Genomic DNA, 17872 nt, shown 5'->3' with positions numbered 1-17872 from the left:
AAAAGAAATAGTGATAGAAAGAGGAATCTAGTCACAACTCATAGATGCATATTCAAAATATTAGGTTATAACACAGATGATAAGACCATAAGGCCATAAGACATAGGAGTGGAAGTAAGGCCATTCGGCCCATCGAGTCCACTCCGCCATTCAATCATGGCTAATGGGCATTTCAACTCCACTTACCTGCATTCTCCCTGTAGCCCTTAATTCCTCGAGACATCAAGAATCGATCAATCTCTGCCTTGAAGACATTTAGCGTCCCGGCCTCCACTGCACTCTGCGGCAATGAATTCCACAGGCCTACCACTCTCTGGCTGAAGAAATGTCTCCACATTTCTGTTCTGAATTGACCCCCTCTAATTTTAAGGCTGTGTCCACGGGTCCTAGTCTCCTCGCCTAACAGAAACAATTTCCTAGCGTCCACCCTTTCCAAGCCATGTATTATCTTGTAAGTTTCTATTAAGTCTCCCCTTAATCTTCTAAACTCCAATGAATACAATCCCAGGATCCTCAGCCATTCCTCGTATGTTAGATCAACCATTCCAGGGATCATTCGTGTGAATCCCTGCTGGACATGTTCCATTGCTAGTATGTCCTTCCTGAGGTGTGGGGACCAAAACTGGACACAGTACTCCAAATGGGGCCTAACCAGAGCTTTATAAAGTCTCAGTAGCATAACAGTGCTTTTATATTCCAACCTTCTTGAGATAAATGACAACATTGCATTCGCTTTCTTAATCACGGATTCAACCTGCATGTTTACCTTTAGAGAATCCTCGACTAGCACTCCCAGATCCCTTTGTACTTCGGCTTTATGAATTTTCTCACCGTTTAGAAAGTAGTCCGTGCTTGTATTCTTTTTTCCAAAGTGCAAAACCTCGTATTTGCTCACGTTGAATTCCATCAGCCATTTCCTGGACCACTCTCCCAAGCTGTCAAGATCCTTCTGCAGCCTCCCCACTTCCTCAGTACTACCTGCCTGTTCACCTAACTTCGTATCATCAGCAAACTTCGCTAGAATACCCCCAGTCCCTTCATCCAGATCATTAATATATAATGTGTACAGCTGTGGCCCCAACACTGAACCCTGCGGGACACTGCTTGTCACCGGCTGCCGTTCTGAAAAAGAACCTTTTATCCAAACTCTCTGCCTCCTGTCAGACAGCCAATCCTCAATCCATCCCAGTAGCTCACCTTGAACACCATGGGCCCTCACCTTGCTCAGCAGCCTCCCGTGTGGCACCTTATCAAAGGCCTTTTGGAAGTTTAAATAGACCACATCCACTGGGTTTCCCTGGTCTAACCTACTTATCACCTCTTCAAAGAATTCCAACAGGTTTGTCAGACACGACCTCCCCTTACTAAATCCATGTTGACTTGTTCTAATCAGACTCTGCTCTTCCAAGAATTTAGAAACCTCATCTTTAATGATGGATTCTAGAATTTTACCAACAACTGAGGTTAGGCTAATTGGCCTATAATTTTCCATCTTTTGTTTTGATCCTTTCTTGAGCAAGGGGGATACTACAGCGATCTTCCAATCATCATCTTCCAATGATGTGACAGATAAAGTGCAGAATAAGATAAGATCAAGGATCCATAGAAACTGATCCAGCGACTTATTATTTTAAGGACACTGTTGGAAGGACAGATAGAAAATCATTGAGCAAACGCAGTTAGGAGGAGAGGGGGAATATATAATGTGGTGGTTGTAGAGTCATACAAGAAACGTTGCCTTTCAGGCCTATCTTGTGCTGGCTTGAAAGGGTATTGGAGAGAGTTAGAGAAGAAGGATTTCATCATTGTGTTCCAATAGGTTGATACCAGCACATAAGTATTGTTTCTGAGGGGAGAGTGCAAGTGAAAAAATAATATAAATAATCCAAATGGACAAAAGGGAAGAATAGAGCAACAGTCAGAGCTTTAGGCATACGGCTAAATGGAAAACAAAAAGATGTAAATTTGATAATTAGGGAAGAGAAATGGGAAATGTGTGAGTAAAGCAATCAGACAGACCAGAGATTAAAATATATGGCTCAACTGAGCACGTGGCATAATTACTTGGGTAAGGTTAACTGGAATGGGAGGATACAAACTATCCAAGGTAAATTGGGCAGATCTATTAATGTAGGATTACAGATCAGTGGAAGATGCTAATTATGTAATTTGACGTGATATAATCCCAATTTATATTCCCTGTTGAACTGGAAATGGGGTGGAGCCTACTAGAGAACAGGAAATTCTGGGTTTGATGTTGTGCAATGAGTTTTTGTTGCAAATGTTTCGTCCCCTTTCTAGGTGACATCTTCAGTGCTTGGGAGCCTCCTGTGAAGCGCTTCTGTGCTGATTCCTCCGGCATTTATACTGGTTTGAATCTGCCGCTTCTGGTTGTCAGTTGCTGTCCGCTGCAGTGGCCGGTATATAGGGTCTAGGTCGATGTGTCTGTTGATAGAATTTGTGGATGAGTGCCATGCCTCTAGGAATTCCCTGGCTGTTCTCTGTTTGGCCTGCCCTATAATAGTGGTGTTGTCCCAATCGAATTCGTGTTGTTTGTCATCTGAGTGTATGGCTACTAGGGATAGCTGGTCATGTCGTTTCGTGGCTAGTTGGTGTTCGTGGATGCGGGTTGTTAGCTGTCTTCCTGTTTGTCCTATGTAGTGTTTTGTGCAATCCTTGCATGGGTTTTTTTTTAATCTGAGATGCCGCACAGGAGGTCGCTGAGTAAGATAAGACCATGAGACATAGGAGTAGAGATTGGGCATTTGGCCTATCGAGTCTGCTCCGCCATTCGATCATGGCTGGTGGGTTTCTCGGCCCCATTCTCCTGCTTTCACCCCATAGCCTTAGGTTCCTGAGTATCAAGGGGACCAATCTATTTTGTTCTTAAATCTATTCAATGACCTGGCCTCCAGGACCTTCTGTGGAAATGAATTCCAGCAATTAACCATCTTTGGCTGAAGAGGTTTTTCCTTATGTGCTTTCTAAAATCGGGCATGGGGTTAGAGGCAAGGTACTAGCATGGATGGAAGATCGGCTGTCTGGCAGAAAGCAGAGAGTGGAAACTTCTCAGAGTGGTAGCCGGTGACTGGTGATCTTCCTCAAGGGTCAGTGTTGGGGCCTCAACTTATCACTTTGTACATTAATGATGGAGATGAAGGAACTGAGGACATTCTGGCTAGGTTTGCAGATGATACAAAGATAGCTAGAGAGGCAGATAGCATTGAGGGGGCAGGGAAGCTACAGAAAGATTTAGTCAGCTTCGGAGAGTGGGCAAAGAAGTGGCAGATGAAATACAATGTGAGAAAGTGTGAGGTCATGCACTTTAGTAACAAGACTGAAGGCATAGACTGTTTTCTAACCAGGGAGAACATTCAGAAGTGCACAGGGATTTGGGAGTTATAGTCCCGGATTTTCCTAAGGCAAATTTGCAGGTTGTTTCAGTAGTTAGGACGCAAATACAATGTTGGCATTTATTTTAAGACGACTAGAATATAAACGCAGGGATGTACAGTTATGAGTCGGCTGTGAACCTTTTTGTTAATTAAACCAGCCACCCAAAAAAGATCACCTCGCCTCTCTAGTATGAGTGACAGAGAACTTCCAAATTCTACAATTTGAAGAAAAATAACATCAATTTATATTTTTTACTCTAAAAGAGAACATTAAACAACAACTTATTCACAACACTAAACCCCCATTCTCTTAACTGATTATTATCTGCCTCCAACTTTATAAAAATGACACACTTATTAAAATTACATCAACTTAATTTCAAAACCATAAAGTGGCTGTCATCTTTGGTTCTTATTTTCTTCCTGCTGCAGATCTCCTTGGGTCGTCTTCTTTCTTTTTATTGCAAATAGATTTCATATGAAAAGGTACTTCTTGATAAAGAATGTTTCCTAATTTTTTGGATCTGTGTTGATGGCAATTGCTCTGCCCGATTTTTCGTGCCTCCCTCTTTTTATATCCCCAACATTGCATAGTTTCATTGGTTAGATGTTGACTAAACAATAAATTCAAACCCGATTGGGTTTTAGTATCCTGGGACATATTTTAAACTGGTTAAATTTGAATTGTGGTCAAAACAGCAACCAACTTGCTAGTCGAGGATTCTCTAAAGGTAAGTATGCAGGTTGAGTCCGTGATTAAGAAAGCGAATGCAATGTTGTAATTTATCTCAAGAGGGTTGGAATATAAAAGTACCGTTGTGTTACTGAGACTTTATAAAGCTCTGGTTAGGCCCCATTTGGAGTACTGTGTCCAGTTTTGGTCCCCACACCTCAGGAAGGACATACTGGCACTGGAGTGTGTCCAGCAGAGATTCACACGGATGGTCCCTGAAATGGTAGGTCTAACATACAAGGACTTGGCTGAGGATCCTGAGATTGTATTCATTGGAGTTTAGAAGATTAAGGGGAGATTTAATAGAAACTTACAAGATAATACATGGCTTGGAAAGACTTTCCTCATTCCTGATGAAGGGCTTATGCCTGAAACGTCGAATTTCCTGTTCCTTGGATGCTGCCTGACCTGCTGCGCTTTAACCAGCAACACATTTTCAGCTCTGATCTCCAGCATCTGCAGACCTCACTTTTTAACTTGAAATGCCTATCAGCCATGATTTAACGGCATAGTGGACTTGATGGGCTGAATGGCCTTACTTCCACTCCTATGTCTTATAGTCTATGGTCTTAACTTGGGTATCCATTTCACAGCCAAATGTTACATATTTTCAATTTTCCAGTACATTTTTAAGACTGCTATCTCGTCATCTAACGCAGGTGCAGAATACCATTCTCTCTCTCAAAGGTGCAGTACCCGCCTCCAACTTCATAACTGTACATCTGAGGCTTTACAAAGCTCTGGTCAGACCACATTTAGAGTATTGTGAGCAGTTTTGGGCCTCATACTTCAGGTAGGCTATACTGGCCCTGGAGAGGATCCAGAGGAGGTTCACAAGAATGGTCCTATGAATTAAAGGTTTAACATATGAGGAACATTTGAGGAGTTTGGAGATTTACTCAATGGAGTTTACAAGGATGAGGGAGGATCTAATTGAAACTTCCACAATACTGAACAACTTGGACAAAGGGAAGAAATTTCCACTGATGGGAGAGACCAGGGCCCAAGGGCACTGCCTTAGACTAAACAGAAAACCCTTTAGGACAAAGATAGGGAGAAACGTCTTCAGCCAGAGAATCATGGGTCTGTGGAGTTTATTGCCACGGAGGGCTGTGGAGGACGGATCACTGAGTATATTTGGGGCTGGGATAGATGGGTTCTTGTTTGTCAGGGGGATCGGGTGGTGTGGGAGGGGGTTGGGAGGCCTATCGGCCGTGGTTGCATGGCAGAGTAGTTTCTGCTTCTCTGTTTTATGGTCTAGAAATCCACTTGACGGGGAAAGAAAACTGATGTGGATGAATGAAGAGTCAAGAGATCACACAAAACTAAAAGATAAAGCACGCGTGAAAGAAAAAGACAGATTTTAGAGTTTGGAATGATGCAGAAAACTCCCAAATTGAGATGATTTGCAATTAACAAGATTTGAGTTTTGAGTGAACCTACATCCATGATTTGCAATGGCAAGAGTTGTAAAAAAGGCAGTATGGAAAAACACTTAAAAAGGAATGTCCCAACGTTCTTCAACATTACATAAAATGAGGGTGATCAATAGCAATGCAGGTTGCTCAAAAACATTCAGCAATCCTCTAGCAGTTGCCTCACTGTATAAATCAGGAAATGATGGAGGTGAAGAGCGCACTCCAGTTGTCCTGGATTATTTTTATCTGCATGTTGACAAATCTGGATGAATCAGATGGGCAAGGGTACAATGGAAGACAAATTAGTACGATCATTAGGGATTGTTTCTTAGAGCAGTGCATTGCACAGCTTTACCCACTAACAGGTAATTTTAAGCCTGTGACTATCTAATGAGGAACAATTAAAAAGAGTGAAAGATCCTCCGGGGTAGCGATCACAACAGGATAGAATTACTTATTCAATTTGAAGGAGGGCAACATGAATCTCAAATCGGTATCCTCAACTTAAATAAAGGCAAATACAGAGGTATGAATGAGCTGTCTAAAGCTTTCTGGGAAGATAGACTAACGGATGACAAGCCCCAGATACATCAGTGTAAGCCAGTATTTCCTAATGCTCAGCAAACATGTATTCTGATCAAAAAGCAGGACTCAATGAGAAGGATGGACCAGTTGTGGTCAAGAAAGGTACTTGAAGAGTATCCAATTAAAAGAAAGACTTAGAGAGGCAACAACTAGTGTCTGGCAGAGACTTGGAAATCTTTTGGGAGCCAGTAGCAGATAACTAAAGAGGGAGAAGTTGCTTTGAAAATAAGTTGGCAAGAGAAACCAACTGCTGGAGTCATTTTATGGGCATATGAGGAGAGAATTCTGACATCAGTGTTGATACCAAGATCCTTGTGTATAAGTTAGTCATCCTTCAGACTCTTTTATATGGCTCCGAAATTTGAACTACATGTAGACACCACTTCAAGGCTCTGGAGAAGTACCTTCAAAACTATTTAAAATGCATTCTCCCCCTCAGCATCATTGAAGAAGCAAATAACACAAACTATGATCATCAGAAGCCAACTTTGCAGGACCGGCCATGTACATTGAGTGCCTGAGTTCTGACTGCCAAAGCAAATCATTTTCACTCCACTTAACAAAGCCACTTGAATGAGAAGAGGACAAGAGAAGCATTTCAAAGACTCACAGAAGGATTCCCTCAAGAAAGTCAACATAAACATAAATGCTTGGGAGATTCTCATTCAGAAGAAACCGACTTAGGGGGGATCTCCTGTATGAAGGAACACAATTCTTCGAGTGCTCATGTTAGTAAGAGAAAATATGGAAAGGAACTGGAGAAAGTCATGCCAGTGATCTCAAGGGAATGGACTACTTCCACCTCCTGGGAGCATCTGCCAAATGAGTGGTCAAAGACGTAACTCTAAGATCAGGCTCATCAAGGTGGTAAAAACAATGACTGCAGATGCTGGAAACCAGATTCTGGATCAGTGGTGCTGGAGTGCACAGCAGTTCAGGCAGCATCCAAAGTGCAGCGAAATCGACGTTTCGGGCAAAAGCCCTTGATCAGGAATAAAGGCAGTGAGCCTGTAGCATGGAGAGATCTCTGCACTTTGGATGCTGCCTGAACTGCTGTGCACTTCCAGCACCACTGATCCAGGATCAGGCTCATCAGTCATACAAGAATTCACAGAACCCATGACCAGTGCCTATGTAGGAAGTTCTGTTTCAATCATGTTTGTTAACGAGACTGTGGAAAAGCTTGTGACCAAGACACGTATAGCTAAGAGGAAGAGCAGTCAGGGAGAGGTTGCAGAGCTCAACTGAACTGGAGGCTTGGACTGTATTTGCTTGAATGCAAGAAGTAAATCAGTAAGACAGATGAATTTAGATCCTGGATTAATGCATGCAATTATAGTACTACTATAACAGAGACATGGTTGAAAGAGGGACAAAGTTAGCAGTTTAATGCTTTGGGATATTGAAGTTTCAAACAAAACTGAAGCGGCTGCAAAAGAGATCTGGAGTTTCATTACTGATTAGGGACCATATCATACCTGTGTTGAGGGAGGACACCCTGGAGGGATCTTGTATCAAGGCATTATCAGTAGAGTTCAGGAATAGAAAGGGTGCAGTCACAATGCTGGGATTGTACTACAGACCGACCAGCTGCCAATGGGAGATAGAAGAAGAGGTATGTAGTCAGATTGAGGAAAGATGTGAAAATAACAGGGTTGTTGTGGTGAGTGATTTTAATTTCCCTCCTATTGACTGGGACTCTTAGTGCTGAGGGACCAATTTGTTTGGTGTGCCCAGAAGCATTTTTTGAAACAGTACATGGATTGTCCAACGAGGGATGGGACTATGCTGGACCTGGTTTTGGGAAATGGACCTGGCCAGGTGATCAGAGTTTCAGTGGGGAAGGAGTTTGGGATTAGTGACCATAACTTCATAACTTTTTGGATACTTATGGATCAGGATAGGAATGGACTTTGGATGAAAGTGTTAAATTGGGTGAAGGCCAACTACAATCGAATGAGACAAGGATTGGTTAACGTGGATTGGTTAACGTGGATTGGGCATGGCTATTTGAAGGTAAATCCACATCTGACATGTGGAAGTCTTCTAAGAATCAGTGGATTGGCATTCAGAACAGGCATGTTCCTCTGAAAATGAAGGACAGGAATGGTGAAATTTGAGAACCTTGTCTGACAGGAAACTATCACCTTTTTCAAAAAAAAAGGAAGAATACCTCAGGTCTAGGCAACTAAAAACAGACAAAGAATATAGAGAAAGTAGGAATGAGCTCAAATTTGGAGTTATGAGGGCTAAAAGGGGCTATGAAATGCCCTTGGCCAGCAGGCTTAAGGAGAATCCAAAAGCATTTTTATACTCCTGTTAGGAGCAAGAGGGTAGCTATGGAAAGAGTAGGTCCACTCAAGAATAAAGAAGTGAGATTATATGTGGAGCCAGATGAAATGGGTAAGATCCTTTAATGAGTATTTTATATCAGTAGGATCTTGAGGTTAGGGAAAGGTGTGTGAATACTCTTGGGCAGGCCAACAAAATGAAGGAGAAAGTGTTGGGTGTCTTGAAATGTATTAAGGTAGACAAGTCCCCAGTGCCTGAGGTAATCTACCCCAGGAAACTGTGGGAGGCAAGTGGCTGGGGCCGTGTTAGTCATAGGCAGCATGGGTTTATGAGGGGAAGGTCATGTCTCACCAATTTGATTGAGTTTTTTTTGAGGTGACAAGAATGATTGATGGAAAGGCAGTGGATTTTGTCAACATGGGTTTTAATAAGGCATTTGAGAAGGGAGGCAGGGCAGGCAGCATCCGAGGAGCAGGAAAATCGACGTTTCTGGCAAAAGCAGCGATCTTGGTGTCCATGTACGTACATCCCTGAAAGTTGACACCCAGGTTGTTAGGATTGTTTAGAAGGCATAGGGTTGGTAAGTTTTATTGGTAGTGGGATTGAGTTTTGGAGCCATCTTGCAGCTGTACAAAACTCTGGTGCGGCCATACTTGGAGTGTTGTGTGCAGTTCTGGTTACCGCATTATAGGAAGGATGTGGAAGCATTGGAAAGGGTGCAGAGGAGAAGGAGGTTGGGAGGTGACATAATTGAGACATATAAGACATATAAGATAATTAGGATTAGATAGGGTGGACAGTGAGAGCCTGCTTCCTCAGATGGTGATGGCTTGCATGAGGGGAAATAGCTTTAAATTGAAGGGTGATAGATATAGGACAGAGGTCAGATGTAGGTTCTTTACTCAGAGTAGGAACAGTAGTAAACTCGCCAACTTTAAGGGTATTAAATGGTCATTGGATAAACATATGGATGAAAATGGAATAGTGTGGGTTAGATGGGCTTCAGATTGGTTTCTCAGGTCAGCGCAACATTGAGGGCCGAAGGGCCTGTATTGCGCTGGAATGGACTATGTAATATTAAAAAGCCATTTTTTTTCCTGTTTTTTTTATTGAATTCAAATTCTATCATCTGCTCGGGTGGGATTTGAAACCTAGGTCCCAGAAAGCTGGTATGAACCTATAGAGTGTCTGGGACTTAGTACCAGCAAGTCTTTCAAGAGGTCATAGCTATCTTGAGATTGGGGCAAGTGTGTACTGGGGGTATACTAGAATAAAGGAGAATTTGGACAAACTGGTTTCTGGATTAATAGCCCAGTGTTAATACCTTTAGGCCATCGCCTCATCAGTAAATTTGCAGTGAAATTGAAATGAAAATGTTTCAAGACACAATTTTAGTACCCCAGAATGGTACTGAATAAAGCAGTGACCTATGGGTGTGACAGAATGATGAAAACTAACCTTTTGTTTATTTTGAACATTGAGTACAGGGAGACCCGAATGTACCTGCTGGTCAGCTGACTTTGCACATTGATGTCACTCGGCCTGTCCTATTTCCTGACGTCGAACATCTTCGAAGTTTCGACAAGTTGTCACAAATTGTGCTGGAAGTTCACCAACAAGTGCAATGTGACCAACAGAATCAGGAGCACTGGCATGACAGCACTCCACAAAATCCAAGCAGCTTGCAGCCTACATGCAATGGTGTCCAAGAACCAGAAGATCAAGAAACGAAAGCTGCTGGGATGAGCACAATGCTTGAGACAGGGGAATCAGAGGGAGCAACTGCAGGAGGGTCACCAGCACCATCAGTGTCTGGGCAACCCTTTGTGCTGCCTGTGGGAGTGATGGCTCGAAATGAAGTGTATCCAAGAACATGTAGGGCCTGGTAAGGAACTGTAGAGTCTATGGGCTAAATACCAACAAACCTTTCAAGAGGTCAAAGGTGACATTTTGATATTGGGGAAAATTATGCACTGGGATAACGTAGGATAAAGGGGAATTTGGACAATCTGGCCAAATAGGCAGGCAGACAATAGATTGTGAATGGGCAAAACTGTGACACATGCATTTCAGTGTAAGGTTATCCGCTTTACACTTTGAAATATGATGTTTGATCAATTTGAACAAAGAACAGTACACCACAAGAGGACCTTCAGCCCCCCAACCTAAACTCATGCATGACTCCTTTCTAAACTTAAAAGCCTTTTGCCTCCTCATGTTTCCTATCCTACTACTCCCTGTCTATTCACTTATCTGTCAAGATGTCTCTTAAACATTGCCGTAGTATCCACCTCCATCTACACCTCTAAGGTGGTACATTCCAGGGCACATAGCGCACACAATGTAAAACAAAACCTTCTAGCATCTCCTTTAAACTTGTCCCTCTTGCCTTTAACTTAGATAGTTGAGATTTCCACCTGGGAAAAGACTCCAACTGTTCATTCTATCCATGTATCTCATAAATCTGTAAATTTTTATCAGGTCATTCCTTAGCTTCTGATGTTAGAGTGAAAAACAAACCAAGTTTGATTAATCTCTACTCATAGCTAATATCCTCCGAACCAGACTTCATTCTAATAAACCTTTCCTGTGGCCCTTTTAAAGACTCCATATCCTTCTGGTAGTGTGGTGACTAGAACTCTCTGCAATATTTTAAATGTGGACTAATTAAACACCTGTACACTTAATATTCGTTCATGGGACGAGGGTGTCACTGGTTAGACTAGCATTTATTGCTCATTCCTAATTAGCCAGAGGGCAGCTAAAAGTCAACTGCGTAGTCGTGGTCTGAAGTCACATGTAAGCTAGACCAGGTAAGGATGGCAGATTTCCCGATATGACATTAGTAAACCAGCTGGGTTTGTCTGGCAGATTATTTTCACAATTTTGTTTTGTGATTCTGAATATTGTCTCTCTGCTTCATATTAGTTTTTATGGCACTGGCCTGATCGCAGGTCATGGATTCACCAGCCCCGAAAGGACACCTGGGCTTTTTGTCCTATTTGATGAGCAATGTTTTGGCTTCATCTGGCTGGACCTGAAATCCTTCAGCTTGTACAGCAGGATTGAAGACTCGCTGAGAAGCGCACAAGCTCCTTTCAGAGAAGCTTTCGAATTGATGCTCAAAAGTATGCAATCATGGACGTCCTGACTAATGTCCGTTCTCGGGGAACAATGTGTTGCAGCTTTGAGAAATCACAGCTGTGTGAAGCAGTCCCTCCCCATGTCCACTGAAGCATGCACTTTGGAAAGAAAGCCTGGTGTTTGAAGCTGCCAGAACCACATATCGCCTGCTCCTCACCTTAACCCCCACCCTTTCTCACCTGAGCTACTACCCGAAGGTAAAATTGCTGCAATGGTTTCGTAAAAGTTTTTCAGAGCTGCCTTCGTGGACTGAGCAGAGAAAGCAATGCAGATGGGAGTGTGGAGAACACCAGTGCTCACTTGTGCATTAGCATGAACGATGGGATGAATGTTGATTGAATGAAGCTTTGCTGTACTCTGAGTAAACGTTGAGGGGTTCTGAGGGATTTGTCTTTTAATTTTGTTACAAATAGTTAAACACATTTACTTTTGACTGTTTGAAGAGAGAGAGAATGTCAAGGAAGGAATGATTTTTATTTTTAATGACACAAACAAGATTATACATGAACTGAGTGTTTCATACACCTCATCACATTCTTGAAACCTGAAAATTAAGACATAGTGATGCTAAATCAGGAATTAAAGTGTTATTTAAATTTTGGTTTATACAGTTATGCTTAAAAGACTTTAATTTATGTTAAAATTTATAAAGAACTCCGTTTAATGCTTTAATGTTTGGAAATTATTCAGTTTTATCTAAGACCTAATTAAAAGAAACTTTTGGAAGTTGTGCTGTGTGTTGTTTCCTGCCTACATTGAAGACAAACTGGAATCGCAGAAATATAATCCCATATTTACTGAAGTTTCCAGGAATCTGCAAGCCTATGGATCAGAGGCTGGGTACTTTTGCAGTGAGTAATTTATCTGACTCCCCAGAGCCTATCCACAATCTGCAAGTGTTTCATCAACTCTACTTTAGAACATAGGACAGTACAGACCCTTCAGCCCTTGATGTTGTGCCGGCCTTTTATCCTACTCTAAGGTCAGACTAACCTACATACCTTTCATTGTCCAACTCCCATGTGCCTGTCCAAGAGTTGCTTAAATGTCCTTAATGTTTCCGACTCTACTACCGCTGCTGGCAGTGCATTCCACAGACCCACCACTGAGGAAAGAACCTACTGCTGATATCCCCTCGAAACTTTCCTCAGTTACCTTAAAATGTATGCCCCCTCAAAGAACGAGAACAAAGAAAATTTACAGCCCAGGAACAGGCCCTTTGGCCCTCCAAGCCTGAGCCAATCCAAATGTATTGTCTAAACCTGTCGTTCAATTCCTAAACATCCGTATCCCTCTGCTCCCCACCTACTCATACATCTGTCCCGATGCATCTTACATGAATCTACCATGCCTGCCTCTACCACCTCTGCTGGCAACGCATTCCAAATGCCCACCACCCTCTGTGTGAAGTACTTGCCGCGTGTATCCTCCTTCAACTTTCCACTCACCTTGAAAGCATGACCTCTCATTATTGAATCCTTCACCCTGTGAAAAAGCTTGTCTCTATCCACCCTGTCTATACCCTTCATGATTTTGTAAACCTCAATCTCCTTTTTTCTAATGAAAATAAACCTAACCTACTCAACCTCTCTTCATAGCTAGCACCTTCCATACCAGGCAACATCCTCATAAACCTTCTCTGCACCCTCTCCAAAGTGTCCACATCCTTTTGGTAATGTGGCGACCAGAGCTGTACACAGTATTCTAAATGCGGCCGAACCAATGTCTTGTACAATGTTAACATGACCTGCCAGCTTTTATACTCAATACCCCTTCCAATGAAAGCAAGCCTTCTTGACCACTCTATCCACCTGTGCAGCAACCTTCAGGATACAATGGACCTGCACTCCCAGATCTCTCTGCCCACCAACTTTCCCAAGGTTCTTCCATTCATTGTATAATTCGTTCTATAATTAGACTTGCCTCAATGCATCATCTCACATTTGTCTGGGTTGAAGCTCTCTCTCTTATTCCTGATGAAGGGCTTATGCTCGAAACGTCGAATTCTCTATTCCTGAGATGCTGCCTAACCTGCTGTGCTTTGACCAGCAACACATTTGCAGCTGTGATCTCCAGCATCTGCAGACCTCATTTTTTACTCTGGGTTGAAAGCCAGATGTTACTTTTCCACCCAACTCTTCAGTCTATCTATATCCTCCTGTGTTCTCTGACAGTCCCTTATGCTTTCTACTACTCCACCAATCTTTGTGTCATCTGCAAACTTGCTGTTCATACCTTGTTATAGATGTTTCCACCCTGGGAAAAAGTCTCTGGCTATCCACTCTTTCTATGCCTCTCAACATCTTGTACACCTCTCTCAAGTCACCTCTCATCCTCCTTTGTTCTAATGAGAATATCCCTAGCTCCCTCAACCTTTCTTCAGTTTCCAGTCCAAGCAGCATCCTGGTAAATCTCCTCTGCACCCTCTAAATTTGCCAAATCTTTTCGATAATGAGGTGTTCAGTTCTGATCGCAATGTATTCCATGTACTCATATACTCTCCATATTCTCTAATTTACTGAGAGCCAATCTGTCTAGGTTGTGGATGCTCCATCACTGAATACAGTTCACACTGAGATAAAGAGAATTCCAAAAGTCCAGAACGCTTTGAGTTGATTACTTTTTCCTCCTCTGCTGGATTTTTGGTGCTATATTCTGAGACTGCGTCCTGATATTAGATTACCTGACCAATGAAAACACAATCCATGTCTACCTTGTTGAGCTGCTTCAGAATCTTGTATGTTTTCATGAGATCTTTCATTCTTCTGAACTCCAAAGAATAGATTCCATTTACTCAGTATCCCATTGTAGGAAAACCACCCTCTCCCAGAGTAAATTTAGTAAGCCGTTGCTATATTACTTTCAATGCAAGCATAACCCTACTTCATCTTAAAAAACAAAGCTACAAAGTATTTGTTATGTGGTCTCACCAAAGTCCTGTATAGTCAGAGCAAGACTTCATTCCTATACTGTGACCCCATTGCAATAAAGTCAAAGACCACCCAGAAGGACTATGGCGAACTTAAGAAAACAAAAAGGACCAGTGAACAGGATTAAGGAGAATTCCACGATAAGTACATAATGTAAGAAATAGGAGCAGGTATAGATCAGCTGGCCTGTCAAGCCCCTATTCTACCATTCAGTAAAATTATAGCTGACCTTTTTATGGATGTAGGTCTCCTTACCTATCTGTTCACCATAACCCTTAATTCATAACCTCTGTGTTCACCGTAACCCTTAATTCCTTTACTGTTCAAAAATCTATCATTGTTTTAAAAGTGTTCAACGAGATAGCCTCAACTGCTTCGATGGGCAGGGACTTCCACAGATTCACAAACCATTGGGTGAAGAAGTTCTTCCTCAAGAAAGGCAAGGATGGTAGGTGTAGGGAATACTGGATGGTAGGTGTAGGGAATACTGGATGGTAGGTGTAGGGAATACTGGATGACGAGAAGTTGAGGTTTTAGTCAAGAAAAAGAAAGCATATGTCGGGTATAGACAGCAGAGTTCGAGTGAATCCTTAGGGTACAAAGGCAGTAGGAGTATCAATGTCAATTTCACCAGTTTCCTCATCTCCCCTCCTCCCATGCTATCCCAGATCCAACATTCCAACTCAGCACCGCCCTCTTGAACTGTCCTATCTGTCAATCTTCCTTCCCACCTATCTGTCCTCTGATCTATCATCAACTTCATCTACCTTTTGCATTCCTAGCCACCTTCCCACAGCCCACCCTCTCCCATTTATCTCTGAGCCCCACATTCCTGATGAATAGCTTATGCTTGAAACATCGACTCATGCTCCCCAGATGCTGCCTGACCAGCTGGGCTTTTCCAGTGCCACACTTTTTGACTGATCTCCAGCATCTACGTCCTCACTTTCTCCTACCAACTTGAAGTCTGAGTTAACAAGGATAATCAACATGACTTTGTCAGATGGAGGTCATGCCTAACAAATTTGCTAGAATTTTTTGAAGATGAGATAATATAGCTTATATGGATTTTAGCAATGCCTTTGACAAGGTCTCACATAGGATACTGATTGAGAAGGCTAAAGCACATGGAATTTAGAGAAACTTGGTGAGATGCATCAGAAATTGGCTTAGCAATAGGACACAAAGAATAGTGGTAGTAGACTGTTTAAGTGACAGGAGGACAATGTCTAGTGGTGTACCACAAAGATCAGTACTGGGACCATTATTGTTTGTTATATACTTAAATGATATGGATGAAAACGTTGGGGGGTGGGGTTAGCGTTATTTGAAGATGACATAAAGGTTGGTAGCGTGAATCAATAGGGAAAAAGATGGTTGTGGATTACAAGAAGATAAAAATGGGTTGGACAGATCAGTGGCAGATGGTATTTAACACTGATAAATGTGAGGTGATGCACTTTGGAATAAGAAACAAGACGAGGGAGTATTTAATGAATGGCAGGACACAATCATTCAGAGGAACAGAGAGATCTTGGGGTAATTATTCACAGATTCCTGAAGTTGGTAGAGCATGTGAATAGGATAGTTAAGAAGTCATATGGGATATTGCTTTTATCAGTTATGATGGAAAGTATAAGAGTGAGAAAGTATAAGAATGTTGGAGTTGTACAGGGTGTTAGTTAGACCACAGCTGCAGTACTGTGTACAGTTCTGGTCACGTCACTACAGGAAGGATGTGATAGCACTGGAGGGGGTACAGAGAAGGTTCGCCATGAGGTTGCCTGGGATGGAGCATTGTGTGTGTGTACTCCACAGCAAATAGTTATTTCTGGTACATTGATTTTTAAAAAAATATAATTATAGATTGCAATCCTTTGCAGAATATCTGAATTTTCAGGTGTTTAGATTGCAATGGGCTACCTGGTATTCAGAATAGGACTAGGACGATAGGACATATGAATGTGCGGCTAAGGAGTTATAGGGTCATACTACATGGAAACAGACCCTTCAGCTTAACTCCATGCTGACCAGATTTCTTAAATTGATCTAGTCCCATTTGCCTGAATTTGGCCCATATTTCTCTAAACCTTTTCCATTGTACCTGCCTGTACCACTTCCTCTGACAGTTTGTTCTATATACACACCACCCTCCGTGTGAAAAGTTGCTGTTTAGGTGACTTTAAATCTTTCCCCTCTCACTTTAAATCTATGCCCTCTAGTTTTGAACTCCCCTCCCCTGTGGAAAAGACTTTGGGATTCAGGTTTTTGGATCATTGGGATCTCTTCTGAGGAAGAGGTGACTTGTACAAAGGGACGGGTTGCACCTGAACTGGAAGGGGATGAATATCCTGGTGGGGAGATTTGTCAGAGCCACTCAGGATGGTTTAAACTTGTCTGGCAGAAGGGTGGGACCCTAATCAGTAGTGAGACAAGAGAGAAGGTTGAGACTGGTATAGAGATTAAAGGGAGCAAGTTAAATATATAAGGCAGGCAACAGCATGGTAGAGAACAAGATAAGACTGATAAATTAACTATTTATTTCAATGCAAGAGGCCTGACAGGTAAGACTATATAGCTACTACAGAAATATGGTTGAGGGAGTGACAGGACTAAGCAGCTCAACATTCCAGGATACAGATGCTATAGAAAGAGAGGAAGGGAAAGTTGTGTTTTTGATTAGGCAGTACTTAGAATATTTGTGGGATTTGTCCAGTGAAGCTATATGGTGGAAATGAGAAATAAGAAGGGGACAACCACCCTGAAAGGGTTGTACTATAGACTTCCCAATAGTCAGTGGGAAACTGAGGAGCAAATATGAAGGGAGATCGCAGATAGATGCAAGAATAATAGAGTTCTAGTAGCAGGGGTTTTAATTTTCTAAACAGACTGGGGCTGCCTAGATGTTAAGGGCTTGGATAAGGAAGAATTTGTTAAATGTGTTCAAGAAATTTTTCTCAATCAATATGTAGACGACCCTACTAGAGAAGGAGCAAAACCCAACCTCTTGAGAAATAAGGCAGGGCAAGTGACCGAGGTGTCAGTGGGGGAACAATTTGGGACTAGTGGCCATAATTCTAATTGTTTTCAAATAATTATGGAAAAGGATAGGTCTGGTCAACAAATTAAAGATCTCTCTAGGGAAAGGCCAATCTTGATATTATTAGGAACTTTCAGAAGTTGATCAGGGAAGATGTTCACAGGTTAAGGAACATCTAGTAAGTGAGAGGGTTTCAAAAGCGAGATAACATGAGTTCAGGGACAGCATGTTCCAGCTAGCATAAAGGGCAAAGCTTGCAGGAGTAGGAAACACTGGATGATGAGAGATATTGACGCCCTGGCCAAGGTAAAGGAGGCATATGAAGGTTATAGACA

The 17872-nt window shown here is 42.2% G+C and overlaps 1 protein-coding gene across 3 annotated transcripts in view; it reads left to right on the top strand.

The window, feature by feature from the left end:
- fbxo31 (F-box protein 31) overlaps positions 1-12218 on the top strand; it is a 68388-nt gene extending 56170 nt beyond the window's left edge. Inside the window, exons 9-10 of one of the 3 annotated variants that reach the window (XM_060837536.1) lie at positions 9911-10308; positions 11352-12218. In XM_060837536.1, the coding sequence (XP_060693519.1) occupies positions 9911-10308; positions 11352-11574 (621 nt within the window). In that variant the 3' untranslated portion in view covers positions 11575-12218. The remainder of the gene's footprint in view (positions 1-9910; positions 10309-11351) is intronic. The other 2 variants (XM_060837534.1, XM_060837535.1) reach the window with 2 other exon arrangements.
- The last annotated feature ends 5654 nt before the right edge of the window (positions 12219-17872 follow it).

Source organism: Hemiscyllium ocellatum, chromosome 17 (assembly GCF_020745735.1).
Source record: "Hemiscyllium ocellatum isolate sHemOce1 chromosome 17, sHemOce1.pat.X.cur, whole genome shotgun sequence".
Taxonomy (NCBI): Eukaryota; Metazoa; Chordata; class Chondrichthyes; order Orectolobiformes; family Hemiscylliidae; genus Hemiscyllium; species Hemiscyllium ocellatum.
This window is presented reverse-complemented; position numbering and strand designations above follow the sequence as displayed.